The 15,044-nt window shown below is 39.3% G+C and overlaps 1 protein-coding gene across 5 annotated transcripts in view; it reads left to right on the forward strand.

Annotated features, from left to right (window-relative positions):
• STAU2 (staufen double-stranded RNA binding protein 2) overlaps window positions 1-15,044 on the forward strand; it is a 177,393-nt gene that overhangs the window by 25,278 nt on the left and 137,071 nt on the right. For all 5 annotated transcript variants that reach the window (XM_056333372.1, XM_056333374.1, XM_056333371.1 and 2 more), the window contains 2 exons: window positions 974-1,133; window positions 3,437-3,572. In XM_056333372.1, the coding sequence (XP_056189347.1) occupies window positions 974-1,133; window positions 3,437-3,572 (296 nt within the window). The remainder of the gene's footprint in view (window positions 1-973; window positions 1,134-3,436; window positions 3,573-15,044) is intronic.

Here is a 15,044-nt window from a genome sequence, read left to right on the forward strand (position 1 = left end):
ACTAATATGTAGATTTCTTTATGTTGCCTCAAGTCAGTCAGTTTTCTGAGGTAGGTATATCTTAGTTTACGGTGCGCACCTGACTATTAAATCCTGCCTTATACGTATGGAATTGATATGGAAAAGACCTTGAGTTGTTACCCTTTCTCCTCTCATTCTTAGATGCTCAAATTTAAACAGAATGTGTATGTATCGTACAGAAGATAGACTCTAATATCTCAAATAGGCATTGAGTTTTATCTTCACAAGTCACACAGCATGGATACTGCAGATTTGAAAATGTATATGGTTTTTATCAGTAGTCCATTTCTGACCTCTGAATTTTTACAGTTCTGTCTTCACTATAGAAGCCACATTAAAGAACTGCAGTTTCATTCAAAAAGATAATACTTCTTTTCTTTCTTACTTTGTATTTTTGAACATATGTGAGTTGTGACTCAGCCCTAACAATACACATAGTTTTCAGAAATTGGATTGTGTGAGAAGTTCTTGCACTGGGTAAAAGTATTTGGGCCAAATTCTCCACCTCCTTGAAGAGTGTGCAGTCATTTATAGCTGTTCAGAATTATTACAAAATTATCGGTTATTTTTAATAGCATTGTTTACCTGTTTAGATTCTACAGTTAAACAAAGCGACTAAATGCATTCAAATGTGTGAGGAAATGAGGTCTTAACCGACCAGTATATAGTCTTCCAAGAGCAGAGGATCAGCTTACAGTTATTATTACTTGGTTTAAATATTATTCTGTTCTTTGGTAGTTGACGTTAACATTATGCTACTTTGTCACTTGTAAGGCCAGATATTGGCCACTGATAGACTCACTGATGTCTGTAAGAATCAGATGTGTTATCTGGGAGTTGAATATAATGAAAAGAGAGCATGGTTTCTCTTCAGCCCTGGAAGTTTCTATACAGGTTGGTCTAATCCACAGTGATAATTTTGCTAGGGTTTACCTGTTCTTTGTCTTTGAAGATGTTCACAGTGCAGCTGACTCTGGGAGAACAGACTTGGGAAGCTGAAGGAAGTAGTATTAAAAAGGCCCAGCATGCTGCTGCTAGCAAAGCATTGAATGAAACTACCCTTCCCAAACCAACGCCTAGACCACCCAAAAATAATGTTAACAATAATCCAGGTATGACATTTTCCTCTGTGTGTTAAATCTTGTTGAAGTATTGGAATATTATACCACTAATAAAGACATTTTAAAAGGTGTAAGTTAAGTTGGAGGATGAGAATCAACATAGCTGTCTTATAGGTATGATAGTATAATGAAGAACCCCTAGTGAGTTTGCTCGGGAGAATTTTTAACGTGAATACCAAAAATGGTTGAACTGTAACTTAATGTATTATTTAGATAAGGCTCAGATGTATACAAAGTGATTGGATGTGATCAACAGTGGAAAGATGGGACAAAACCAGATTGAACTGACCATTATTACCATAGTAAAGCATTTTTCCCAAAGAGTTATTTTAGCTAACTTTCTAGTGAAATTGGAAATTTTATCCAGTCCAATCCTGTGAAATCACATCTGTTATGTAAATAAAAGGTCAGGATTTGGCATGAGAACTTGTGCAGGTATTTCCTGCATCGTGAGTTTTCCTTCACAGCAACCTGTGCTTTTGAAAAGCTTTCAGATGGCTTTAGAAACTCTTGTTTGAATAATAGAATTTATATTGGTGTCTTTACATCCTTCATTTTGAGGTGTTACCTGTGAGTTCCCTTCTATGTGTGCAATACCTTTTGAGATACACACCTCAGCCATGTGCTCAGTGATCTGTTCTGTCTTGTTAAAATAAATAAAAAAGAATTCCTAACTGTATTTCAAACTAATATAAAAGAAAGCAAACAGTGAGAAAAAAGTAATCTTTTTCTTTTTTACACTTCTTTTCCCTTCTTCCCTTTTTATTTCCCTCTGCTCCTCCCCCCTCCCTTTTTAAAAAAAGTCATCTTTAGCCACTTTCTTAAAATAGAGTAATTTTGCAGTTAATCTTCTCTATGTTGGAAAAAAAACCTGGAGTAATTTTGCTTTAGAGCTTGTATTATCCTGAGCATTAGCCGTTAAGGATTGTTGGAGAGGGGTGCGGTAGTATTCTCTTGCTCCTCTGGATATCAATACATTGCTTCTCCAGACCCAGGACACTGGTTTTGCCCTGTGTCCTTCACAGTCACTGTGACTTTGGCTGTTAAGAAAGCAGGAGGGTCAGACCTCTATATAAAGAGATGCTGGGTTTGATTTTTGACATCGCAGAGAATCTCTCCACTTGTAGATTATTTTTTTTTTGGCTTTGAGCGTATTCTTAAAGGGAAAAGCTGATAACAAAAGAAATAAGCTTTAAGGGAATTCATTAAAAAATTGTGTCACTTAACACTGTAATTTTGCTCTAAGAAATGTGTATTGTATATGCACAGAAGTTTCTCATCAAAATGGCATTTTGCATTTTTACTATATAGTTGAATTCATAGTCATTCTTTGCTGTGGAAAATATAAAAATTGATGTTGATAGAAGTTTTTGAGTAAGTATTGCATAAATTTTTTCGTCATTTGTTATATAAAACCTCAATGGCTGACTGGTAAATTCATCATAGCTGTTTTAAGGCTAGATTCATTTGAACCTCTTATGAAAATATTTTGAGAAAATATTAACTGCTTTTAATTGGAATGTACATTTAACTTATTTAGGGTTTTCTTACAACAGTACGAGTGGGGAATACAGTAGCTGAACATTTTATTTTAAAAACTAAAACAAAGTCATAGTGTAGCTTTTTATTTGGCATTTTGGAGACCATGCAAGTGGGCAAATGCTGGCTGTTTTTCTATTTTTGTATTCTGTCACCAGTAGACGGCTGTAGTGACACTGATTTCCAGTAGTATTTTCAGCTTTTTACATCATTCTTGTTAGATCATTAGTTTTTAGTCATGGTCTCAAGTTTTCAAGTCTTGCAAATAACACATTTTTTTCTGACTTGTTGTAAGATTACCACATGACTGCAGTAATGCCTATTACTGTTTGCTTGTTTCAGTGCCTCTTTGCTGTATTTGTGTTTTTATTAAATGGTATTCAGCAGGATGAGATATTCTTTTATCTTTATAATTTCAGTAAGCGTCATAACGTATTATAAGCAGTTTGGAAAGATGAAGAACCAACTTGATTATAGCACTAACTTTCTCTTTCATACGTGAAGACTAATCTACTGGAACTGTATAGAGAATGCATTGAGATAAAGTTTAAATGTTCTTTTTCATTGCTTGTGATTAAGTTGGCATCTGTATTCCTGTCTTTTAGAGAAAACGAAGTGTCATTCAAGTTGTTTATTTTTTATTTAAGGCAAAATAATACTATGCAGCACTCTCTTTGCTGCTTATCTCAGTCCTGCTTGTGTGTTTTGCAGTGTTTGTGGTTTAAGTGCCTTACATGTATTTTCGGTTTTTGCAGGCAGTATAACTCCAACAGTGGAGCTGAATGGTCTGGCTATGAAAAGAGGAGAGCCTGCCATCTACAGGCCATTAGATCCAAAACCAATTCCCAATTATAGAGCAAATTATAATTTCCGGGGCATGTACAATCAGAGGTTTGTACTTTTTCTATTCTTTGATGTTTATCCTTTGCTTATCAATGTGTTCTAAATCTTTATGAACTTCCTAGGTTATTTCAGGGTAAAATAAAACTAACATTTTTACAAAAGAGAGTCTCTGCAACCTTATTTAGAAACACACAGGATTTCCTTCTAAAAGAATACAGGTGCCCTAAGCATGTCACAAGGAATAAAGACATGTAAACCAACTGTTTCTATTTTTTTAATGTATATACTGGAGTTACAGTCTACAGCCGTGGCAGTGAGGAGGCAGAACATTTTAACTCCAGAGAGAGGTTTTGCTTTTCTATGCTGTGCTGTCATGTGATTTAGAATCTGTATCATTAAAAATGAAGCATTCTTTTCTAAGAAAAAAAATGGATATAAAATTAGGAAGGCTGCATTTTGAAAATTGGCTGGAAACCATTCTCAGGTTGCCATTTTTTTAACCATTCTGCCTGGTCAGCTTTCTGAATTCCTTAATCCTCAGTGTTTGGTTAGGAAAAATCCTTTATTTCACAGTTTATAAACCTATATGCAGAGAGCCCTCTATCAGTTCTGTCATTACTGTAGTAAGTTGGAGTAATTGTTGAGAAGATGGTATTCAAAATTTTGTTTGTAACAAGTTCTTAAAGATTAAAATAAATCAAAAATTTAAGTGGGTGGAACTGTTTTCTTAACTGACCATCCAAATACTTGATGCTTCAATTTGTTCTAAATTTTTGAAACATCTTCATCTTTGGTATTGTAGTATTTTGGTATTTGTAGTGCAGATAGAAAAACTGTTCTAGCTCATCCTGAATTAAATGTAATTTGTATCTAATGCGACAGTCTGCGATAAACTTAAGGTAATATATATATGTGTTAATTTGCAATCCCAAGAGCTGCTTTCTCCTTATTTTTTTCTCCGTTTTTCCTTCTTTTTCTTGCAGAACAACTATATTAGAACAGGTCCTTTGGAGCTCCAAAAGTTATTGAGTGTAATCTGTAAAATAAGAAAAAAAACAAAACAAAACAAGTCAGGAATTTCTAACAGCATGTTTTTCTCCATGGAAAATGTTTACTTTTTTGTAAAGGTTTGATTAATGGATTTCCTATAAATTTTCATGCATCGCATAGTTATCAAAAAGAACGAGGTTATTAGCTTGGAAGAAGTGTTTTGGTTCAAAATTACTCTTCTATTAAAAATTGAATTTATAGCAATGTTTAAAAATTAAGGAGTTTGAAATGAAAATGCAGCATTTCAGTGTTGTATAAGGAAAGTTTCAGCCAATTTAATCTTACTTTCCTTTTCACCTGATTTTTAAATCATGATAATGTTAGAGTTTTAACATTTCATTCTGTTGTTTTTTAAATAGCAGCAATACCTAGATCTGTAAAAGACAAACAAACATAACCTGAAAAAAGTCTTTCATTACTCTACAGAACAGTGCCTGTTTATTGTATACCTGTGTTATATTTCTAGTCACTGCTGACCTGAGTCTCTGCTTACCTCTGCCGTGGTTTAAACAGCTAAGTATGGCGCCTGAAATTATTTTTCTTAATATTTAGAAATCCTACATTTATTTGATTTGTTTTTATAGTGAGATTAGTTCGACTAAGGTAAAAAGGCTAGGCTGGAAAAAGCGTAAGCTAGTAAAAACCATGAAATGGGGAAATCTGGAATCTGAACTGAGTTACTGAAACATACTTGTTGGAGTAAGTACCAAAATACTTAGCAGTTGCTAACTTCTAAGATTTTATTTATTTTCATACAAAATGTTTAGTACGTCTAGTGCAATTTTTACATTTGCTTCTTTGGGAGCTTGCTTTCATGGGACCCATGCTCCCATGTTAGGGTAAAATGATACCTGAACTTTATTTCTCTGAGTGTATTAGGTAGTCAAGGGCATTTGATATTTCTGATCACAAAACAAAGAGGCGGGGTGGGCCAGAAGACCAGAATCTGTGCTTGCCTGATTCATCGTGCTTATTTGAGTGAGCACAGCTGCCAGTGGAGGATGGCCAATAATACTGCAGCTAGTAAACTGATAAATAACTAAAACTAAGTAGTAAATAACTGGATATGCGTGTCTGTCTGCATAAACACATGCCCTCTGTGCATATAGCAGCTCACACACAAATTCCAGAGTAAAGAGGAAACAGAAGAATGATGCCATATAGTACTGGTTTGGGACTACTTTTGTTTTAGAAATAATTGTTCATCACCTTGTTTTGCATTGGGAGGTGCTGGTCTGTTATGATCCCAGTAAGAAAGGCACTTAGACTCTGCAAGGTATCATTTAAAATGCTACTTATTAGAGCTGACAGTGTAAGAAGAGAATAGCACAGACAATCTTCCACCCCTTCAGATGCTGGGAGCCCTGAGCAGTGTAGCATCGAACAGGACTACGACCATGTGCAGCGTGCCACGTAGACCTCGGCTGCAGCAGAGATTCTCCCCTTCTCAGTCATTCACAGTCTTACAGGATTTTCTTACAAGGAGACAGCTCTTGTTGCAGTGATCAGAACAGGAACGATGTTCACCTGAGACCTTGCCGCGCGGTTAGGTAAAGGCAGGGCCCCACGGGTGGCACGGCGCGGGAGCCGCTTGCAGCGGGTCAGTGCTGCAGCCAGGCAGTTCGTGCCGCTCAGCCCTGCCCTGCGAGCCGTGCTGGGCACAGGCCCCGCGGCACGCTGCAGCGCGGCTCACGCTGGCTCGCTGTGGGTCGCTGGCTCCTCAACGCAGGATCCTTCCCCTCTGCCAGCGGGGATCGCTGTGCACCTCCTACCCACCCTCACCTCACCGGAGGGAAGCCTGCGACCAGATTCTGGATCTGTTCTAATAGCGAGCGAAGTCCCAAGTATGAAGCACATACTGTAGTACTGTATTATTTTCCTGTGATATGTTACATTTATTATCTTCTACTGCCATGTTTTATTTAGCATTCATTTGCTGATTTTTAGCAGTTGGGCAGCAGAATAGAAGTGTTATTGGAATTCCGAAATAACTGTAGCCCACGTAGATTGTTTAAAAACAAGATTTGAAAAATAATGTAGGTAATATGCTGTAATCAGTATTTTTCATTTTCATCAGTTTCTGACTGTAGATTATTATCTGTTATTAAAACAGATCCAATTTACTTAACATATTTTGTAAGCTGTTTTTGTCTTTTATACTGTATCTAGATTCCCTTTACTGATCTTCATTTAAAAAAATATACTTTTCAAATAGGTGAAGATACAGATTAAGATTAGGAGACTGTGTTTGGGAATTTTGGTTCTGGTAAAATGAATGGTTTGAGGAAACAATAAAGTGTTAAGTTCATCCTAGGGCATATCTTTAGACCAGTTGAGCCTAGTGTTTCAAGGGGCACAAAAGATCCTTTTCAGTAATTCAGGGAAGTCTGAGAGCTACTATTTGTATGCAAAGTTGAGGGCTAGCTTCCGTGTGGGCTAAGGTGATTTGTGTTGAGGTGGTGAAGTGATTCCTCCTTCCTTTGTCCCCAGCCTTTGTGTCCCTGCGAGTTTCCTGGCTCCAGCACTGGGAGTTGAGCAGCTCAGAAATGCATCAGTCCTGTGGAGGGGAGAGGAGGGAAGAAGTTAGTCCTAGACTTACAACTGTGCTTAAACACATCCTCACCTAGTCACACAAGAGCTTGTGCCCTCACCAGAGAGGGGCCAGGAATGTGTGTTTGGAAGTTAAAGGCACTTCAGGTTGATCTAAGCCTGTGACGAGCTACACTCTCACATGCAGTAGAGCATATTTATACGGGCAGTGTGTTGCAGAGAGGATGTTGAAACAGGTTTACATGCAAGGTGCAAAGATCCATTTGCAACCTCTGCAGCTGATGGCGTAAATTGATACCGAGGGTGAAAATTACTTTCGTAGAAAAAAAAGAAAGCAAACAAGTGAGCGGGGAAAAAAGGGAAAGGGGAAATGTTTTCCCAGTGGCCAGCTTGGAAGGGAAGTGGTGGGGTCTTCCAGAGGAGTGTCCTCCTCTGAGTGTCCTTCCCCATGCAGCAAGTGTTCCCCACAACACCTTCCCATAGTAATTCTGTGGTTTTCATGAGGACCTGCTGAAGCTCCCTGTTGCTTGTTCCTGCTTATGGTGCTGGTAGTGCTGCACCAGGGCCAGTGTTGAACACTGGCTGTCTGTTGAGCTTTGTGCATGCATATTGTTGTGCTCGGTGATGTATATCAAAAGCTGCTGCCAAGGGACAGGGAAAGGACAGGAGAGAAGGGCTATGGTGCCGTACAGATGCAGTCCTGACAATGTGTTGGTATTTGCAGGTGAAGGGCCTTAAGGAGAACAGCATGGGGAGAACACCAAGGGAAAAATACAGCAAGAGAAACTCTGGTAAACACTGGTCAGGCAGCTTAGGTGAAGGGTTACAGAGCTGCAAGTGGAAGGCAGGCACGAAATGCAAAACTGTTAGGCAGAGGTTAGGGCATTTAGGGCAGTGTCTAGTGCCAGGTAGGCTTAGCGATTAGCCTTGTAACTCTTCCTGTGCTAAGATAGGAGTGCAGGGCAAGTCTGCTCCCGCCTTGGGGGAGCTAGGTAGACAGTCCAGCCTGGGAGTGTGTGGGGTGTGGATGTATTAACTTGGCTCTTCACTCAAGTTAGCGAATGCAATACTTGCTAGATTGGTAACAGGGTTGGGTCATTGCCATTACAATGCATCTCAACCCGAGCTGAAAAACTGTGTGATGCTGAGCTGAATCATGTGCAGTTATCAGCTTAGATCTCTGGTAGGTTGGGTATCTGTATACTGCTGTCCATTTCACAATATAGATCAGAACTTCAAACTTTTTTCATCATACTATGAGACAGCTTGGGAGTCCGCTCTGGATTTAATTATTCAAGTAAAATTTATGCAAGTTCGGTACTAGGAATCTTGATGGCCTCTGGTAAGGCAGAGCATTTAAAAAACCCATCAGCCCTGAATTCAGCCATGTTAGACAACTTTTTTATTTAGGAAAGGTTTCTATATTACTACTAGAGATTATAATAAAGGAAAAAACCACCTGTTTTGGCACTTAAAATTTACCAGTTGTGTACTACTTATTTAAAGCCTCATAAGCTAGAGTTCTGAGCAATTTTGCAACAAAGGGATGTGAGGACCTTTCAGTTAAGAAAAGCTGGAAATGGTGAATGTTGCAATTTATATAGCTTTATTTATGTAAGAGCTTTACAGACTGACTCTGGGGAAGGAGGTGCTGATGCTTTCAGGGACTGTTTGCTAACTGATGTAGGTTTTGTGTTTGTCAGCACATTTGGCACAGTTCAGTAGAACTGGCACAATACTAAGAGGCTAAACCTTGGAACAGTGGGTCAGGTTTGAGAAAGATTGGCAGAGCTGCGTATGAAACATGCGTAGTACTCATATCTATAGCCAGTGCTAGAACCCCTACTCCCTCGTATACCTGAGTGTGCAGTTGGCTTAAATCATGTTCAAAAAAAATTTTAAAATGGCTGTTCAAATTAGAGCAACTAAACAATGAAATAAGGTAATGATTCTGACTACGGGGTCATCCAGCTTGCCTTGTTGCCATTGAATGCTGGTTTATTTTATTTTAATTTATGTTTTTTCTTCAGTTAGAATTGATGAGAATAATTCCTGAAGTTTAATTGTCCTGCAGTATTTTCAATTATAGAATGTCTGTAAGCCACAAAACAGAAATGGTATCTTGCAGACTTACCTAAACTAAGTGTTTTCAGCTAAGAAATAAAACTACTAGAGACTGAACAGCAGCTTTTGATGTTTTAGTATGGAAAGTAGTGTTTAAAAGATCACAAAACTCAACCTTTGTTTTTTGGGAGAATTCAGAAGTTATTTGCTTATTATAGAAAGTTCCTTAAAATGTCTCACCACAATCTAGAGAGCTTGAAAAACCTTTATTTTTTTTAAAAAAAAGCTTTCAAAATTAAAACCACTTGTGAAGTATAAGAACAAAGAAAATACAAAACAATGACAAGCTAGAAAAGGGAAATAAAGTAATTGAAGCAGTTTCTTGCTTGGTTTTGAGGAATTTGGATGGTGTCATGCAAAGTGGTAGTGTCCCTGGGATAACCTACTGCTTCTGTGCACTTCGACAGTTTCTGCTGCACTGAGCCTTCATGTTAATTTTGTGTATGGTTGCTTCTTCCTGCGTGCATATTGTATACTACCGACTAAGGAGAAAACTATCAATCACCTTGTTCTCAGTGCATGGGAGGAAAGTGCACAGACCATTCCTCCTTTTCTTTTTCTTCACAGCCCTGCCATTCTGAGCACATACTTCTTTGATGTTAGTGAATGCTTGTTTAGAGTGCTGTTTGCAAGACCAAACTCAGAGAAATAGAGAAGCAGCATATTCTTGCCTCTTCTGGAGCCAGCCAAGCTGCCTGGCCACAAAGCACAGGGCATCACCCTACGTGGGCATGTATTTCCTACTTATCGGGTAGGTAGCTCCCGTGCTGGGTACTGAGCTGATGCATGGACTGTTTGCTTATGTATATCAGCCCCGTGCACCAGTGCCCTAAATACTGAATGAGCCCTTTAGAGATGAGGTATAGTAAAAGGAAGTTTGTGGACCAGTCTTTGGCCAACTATATCTGCAACTGCCAGCTTCATAGTGGACTAACATGTTCTCCAATCTAATGATTGAAAAGAGAATAGACTGGTGCAATTATTAGATAAATTACTTAAATTGGCAGATCAGATTAATGAAAGATTGTATGGTGAAAGAATGGAATAAAATGAAAAGTTTGGGGTTTTTATGATTGCAGAGTTAAAGATTAAGTATGTGCATCAAAGGGATCAGATTTGAAGCTAGTGTTGACATGAGTGCTTAGCAATGTAATCAAAATCCTCACCCAATTTCATTTGTTTCAGAAAAGTTACATAGTTCTATGAGGAAAGAAAAGAAAATTACCAGAACACCTATAGAAGCCAAATATTGAAGTGAATGGGTTGCATTGCAGGAAACAATGTAAAATCTGTTGAGACTGTCCCCAGAAGTACACCTACAATTATACAACCCAGTTACCTAATTTACAGAAAGAGAATGAAGTCTGAAAATGTCCTGGCCTTTAGAAGTCCTTCTGCGCTGCCTGAGCACCCTCTTTACCTTCTGGCAGGAGACCTCTGTCTGCATGGAGAACATCCATTTAAAGCACAAATACTACAGTGTGTCATGTAAAGGGTTGTTGGATCTGAAAGATTTTGATCTGGTATTGATTAGATCAGCTATAGCCTGGAAAAGGTGAAGTCTTTCCATGACTCTAGGCACGTGATTAGCCTATTATTTGTTGCTGGATTCCAGTTATCAAGTCTTTCTGCAACAGAGGAGGATTTTATGCACAGCTGTGTACAAAGCAGATTATATTTTTTTCCCCCCAAGCACGTGTACTGTGGCAGATGTGAGGAACATAAGTTGCCTAACCATAGGCCTCTAGTGCCGTTTGAGACATTGTAGGGTGTTTGAGACATGCACATGGGGCCGGTGGATTTGGTAGAAGACCTAGAGGAGACCTTTACTAGAGTCGCAGCTGAAGGGCAGGCAAGATACCCTAGAGCATTTCAAATGGCTCCATGTAGCTAAGTTTAGGCAGCTGAAGGAATCCCTAAAGGTGGGTTTCAATCATCATACCATTTCATGTAGTCCACCAAGACTCCATGGGAAACTTGTGCTTTTCATGGATCAGTCCTGTGTCACATCATGTGCGTGTCTTAGGTTCACAACTACATCTCAGATGGTGCAGTGTGCCTGTGTTTAGGCAGCTAGATGCTGCTCTTTATAGTGCTGATGGGATTCAAAGCCAAGCTCATGTGCCTCAGATAGCCTCTGCTAGTGCTCTAGAAGCCCAGTCTCCCATTATAACCAGTGGAATGTCTAGTCAGAGCAGGCACTGGTGCAGAGTGCTGTTTGTCATGTCGTAAACATGTCGTAAACTAGGATGTTTACATTTTGTATGGATCTCTCCAGAGCTTCACTCTAATAGTAACTTAGCTTCTACACATTAACTACCTACCTATATTTAGGCATCTAAATCTGAGAGTTAATCCTAAGAATGTTGATTTGCAGTAGTTTTATGAGTGCTATAGTGGGAGTCATCTGACTATTGCAGTGGGAGGACTGTAAAAAGAAAAATCTCTCCCTGGAGAGAGAGAGGGAGAGAAAAGTATCAGAAGAACAAACTCTTTAGGGACATATATTGATAGTCACAGTTCTACAGAGAGGCAGGCATGCAAGTACTGAAATGCTTTTGGTTGAACAAACGAGTATTTTGCTGCAGAAAGCTGTTAGGCTGTTGGCACCAGTGCTCTCACGCCCCAGGTGAAGCAGGCCTTCAGTGAAGCCTGTTGCCTTAAGCTGAATTAGTCACAGCAGAATAAACCCCTTAGGAGCAGTGTGGGGTGGCACTGGGATTTTTACCTTGCTAACAGTTGTCAGCTTCAGACTTCAGCCATAGGGGTATGACGTCCGTCCCCTAAAAAGGCCATAAAGTCAGAGGTGCTTTGCCGGCATTTCCAGTCAGTGTTGCAAAGTTTTGTCCTTAAAATTTGCGTTGTATGGATTAAGAGGTGTAGTGATAAAATGCTTACTGGCTGACTTTGAGAAAACTCCTTTCTGCATTCCTTGCCCTCCTCCCACCTTCTGGACAAATGGACAAAAACTCTTTTGAGAGAAATATAAAAACTACTTGGAAACAGAAATTAAGAGTTTGGTTAGAATAGGTTATATCTCCTTAAATATACTGTCATTGCATTCTGAACAACAGATATGGATTTCAGAAAGTTAAAATTTTGGGAAAGAAAGAATAGTCATAAGAGTAATGCAGATAATTGTTCAGATTAGCCATTTAGTTGTTCAGCTGGAAATGACTGTTTTAGACCATTAGATGGCAGCATGAATTTGTGTTTTGGTGCAAGAATTTCACAGCAGCAGCACACTTTCAAAAGTTGCCTTTTTCTATTCTGAAGCTTTTCATTGCTTCAAAGTGTTGTAATTCCAGCATAATTAATTTAAACCAGATTTGCTGCAATGTTTTGTCTCATCATTTTCTTCTCCTATAATGATCGAGGTTGTAACACAATAACTTCAACGGCTTTTTCCCTTTTTTATGTAAATCTAGTGCGAGTAAAAGGTGGCGGTTTGTCAGCAATGAAAATTGAAGTGTTTGGTTTATCCACACAAAGACAGCAAGAATTCTGCGTTTCACTATATTATTTTCATTACTCAGGTTTGACTTAAAAGGCATTTCCTTAAAGGTAAGGCTTCAGCTTGGCCACCAAACCTGTTCATATTGATAAAGCTTTCTTATGATTTGAACAGTTGAAGGGATTGAGATTGCCAGCTGATGGTTGATTCAGTTTTGTACTTTACCAGTTGAGATAGGATTTAGATCATATCTTAAAGCAAGGTCTTGTATATCACACTGTTATTAGCCTGCTAGTGTGTCAACATTGTGGTGTAATAATCCATTCATGGGCTTTTAAATGAATTCTTTGTGTTCATCTTTTGCATGCTGCATTTCACTTCCCGTGGCCTGTTTGTTCCCACTCATTGTCTGCCTCCCACACAGGCATATTGTTATAAGGAAAGTGTTGAGTACAGCTGTGCTAGGATTTTTCTTAGCTAGTGTTTGTTTCTAGGAAAGGAAAAGGGAGAAAGTCAGTCCATTTCCTGTTGGTTTCAAACAGCAGAAACATCTGTTTGTCTTAAGATAGTTTTTCCCAAAAGAACAGTGGCAAGGGAGCTTGCAGGTGATGAGCTTTGCCATTGCCAGTAGCTATCAGTTTAGACAATAGTGATTAGTATGGTTGGCTTAAAAAAATATAAAAATTCCTTAAATGACAGAGGATATTTATTCCTGCAATAAAATTTTTGACAGCTAATGTTTAATTTCTACAGTGTTTTGAATCATAAAAGTACATAGAGCATCTGGGATAAGAATCTATAGACACCATTAAATTCTGTCCAGAATTGTTTTTTCTGCGGTCTTCTCACCCTGTTACAGTGAATTTCTACATTGCTCACAAAATGGTGTTAGGCAATATGTCCTGGTACAGCGTGCATGTAATCCTTCCAACAAATAAATCCTATTGCTACCACCCACTGCATTAATTGGTGCATTTAACCTATCGGGGATCAATGAAGTATATACTCTTAAGTGTATTTACAATATTACATTGAACAGCTGTTAAAATAATGTTAAGTAGACTAAAAATCAAGCTGTCAGAATAGAGAACAAGCTTTGTGGGTAGTATTCCCCAGACAGTGTCTGTTTGTTCTCCAAGTCAATGCACTTACCTGGTATCATAAAAGTCTTTTTAGCCTTAGCTATGGAGCATCTAGATGCTTCATCACTCTTCGTTCCTAAAATGTGATACATAAGGCATGACATTTTGCATTATTGTGGTGTTCTAAACTGTATTCACTCAAGACTGAGCAGTTTTATCATGGAACGTTTTGGGTTGGAAGGGACCTTAAAGTTGATCTAGTTCCAACTAAAAGCTGCTTTTATTTTAATCGTACAATGGTTTCGGTTGGAAGGGACATTACAGATCATCTAGTTCCACCCACCCTGCCATGGGCAGGGACACCTTCCACCAGACCAGGTTGCTCAAAGCCCCATCCAGCCTGGCCTTGAACACTTCCAGGGATGGGGCAGCCACAGCTTCTCTGGGCAACCTGTTCCAGTGTCTAACCACACTCATAGTGAACAATTTCTTCTTTGTATGTAATCTAAATCTACCCTTTTGCAGTTTAAAGCTGTTACTTTTCTGTCCTATCACTACATGCCCTTGTAAAAAGTCCTTCTCCAGCTTTCTTGTAGGCCCCTGTTTAGGTACTGGAAGGCTGCTATATGGTCTCCCTGGAGACTTCTCAAGCCTGAACAACCCCAACTCTCAGCCTGTCTTTATAGGAGAGGTGCCCCAGCCCACGGCTCATCTCTGTGGCCCTCCTCTAGACTCGATCCAACAAGTCCATGTCATTCTTTGGGGACCACAGACCTGAACGCAGTGGTGGGGTCTTATGAGAGTGGAGTAAAGGGGAAGAATTGCCTCCCTTGACCTGCTAGCCACACTTGTTTTGATGCAGCCCAGGATTCAGTTGGCTTTCTGGGCTGCAAGTGCTTGTTGCTGGGTCGTGTTGAGCTTTTCATCCACCAACACCCCCAAGTCCTTCTCCTCAGGGCTGCGCTTAGTCCATTCTCTGCTCAGCCTGTGTTTGTGCTCGGGATTGCCCAGACCCACGTGCAGGACCTTGCATTTGGCCTTGAACTTCATGAGGTTTGCACAGACCCATCTCTCAAGCCTGTCAAAGTCCCTCTAGATGGCATCCCTTCCCTCCAGTGTGTTGACCGCACCACACAGCTTGGTGTTGTCAGCAGACTGACCTTGTGGCCCTATTTATGGAGTAGCTCCTAAGCCCTAGTACTTTATTCTTCTCTTAATTCATATTTTTCTTAATTTTATTTCAGCATATAGTGACCTCCC

This window comes from Falco biarmicus, chromosome 3 (assembly GCF_023638135.1).
Source record: "Falco biarmicus isolate bFalBia1 chromosome 3, bFalBia1.pri, whole genome shotgun sequence".
NCBI classification, from domain to species: domain Eukaryota; kingdom Metazoa; phylum Chordata; class Aves; order Falconiformes; family Falconidae; genus Falco; species Falco biarmicus.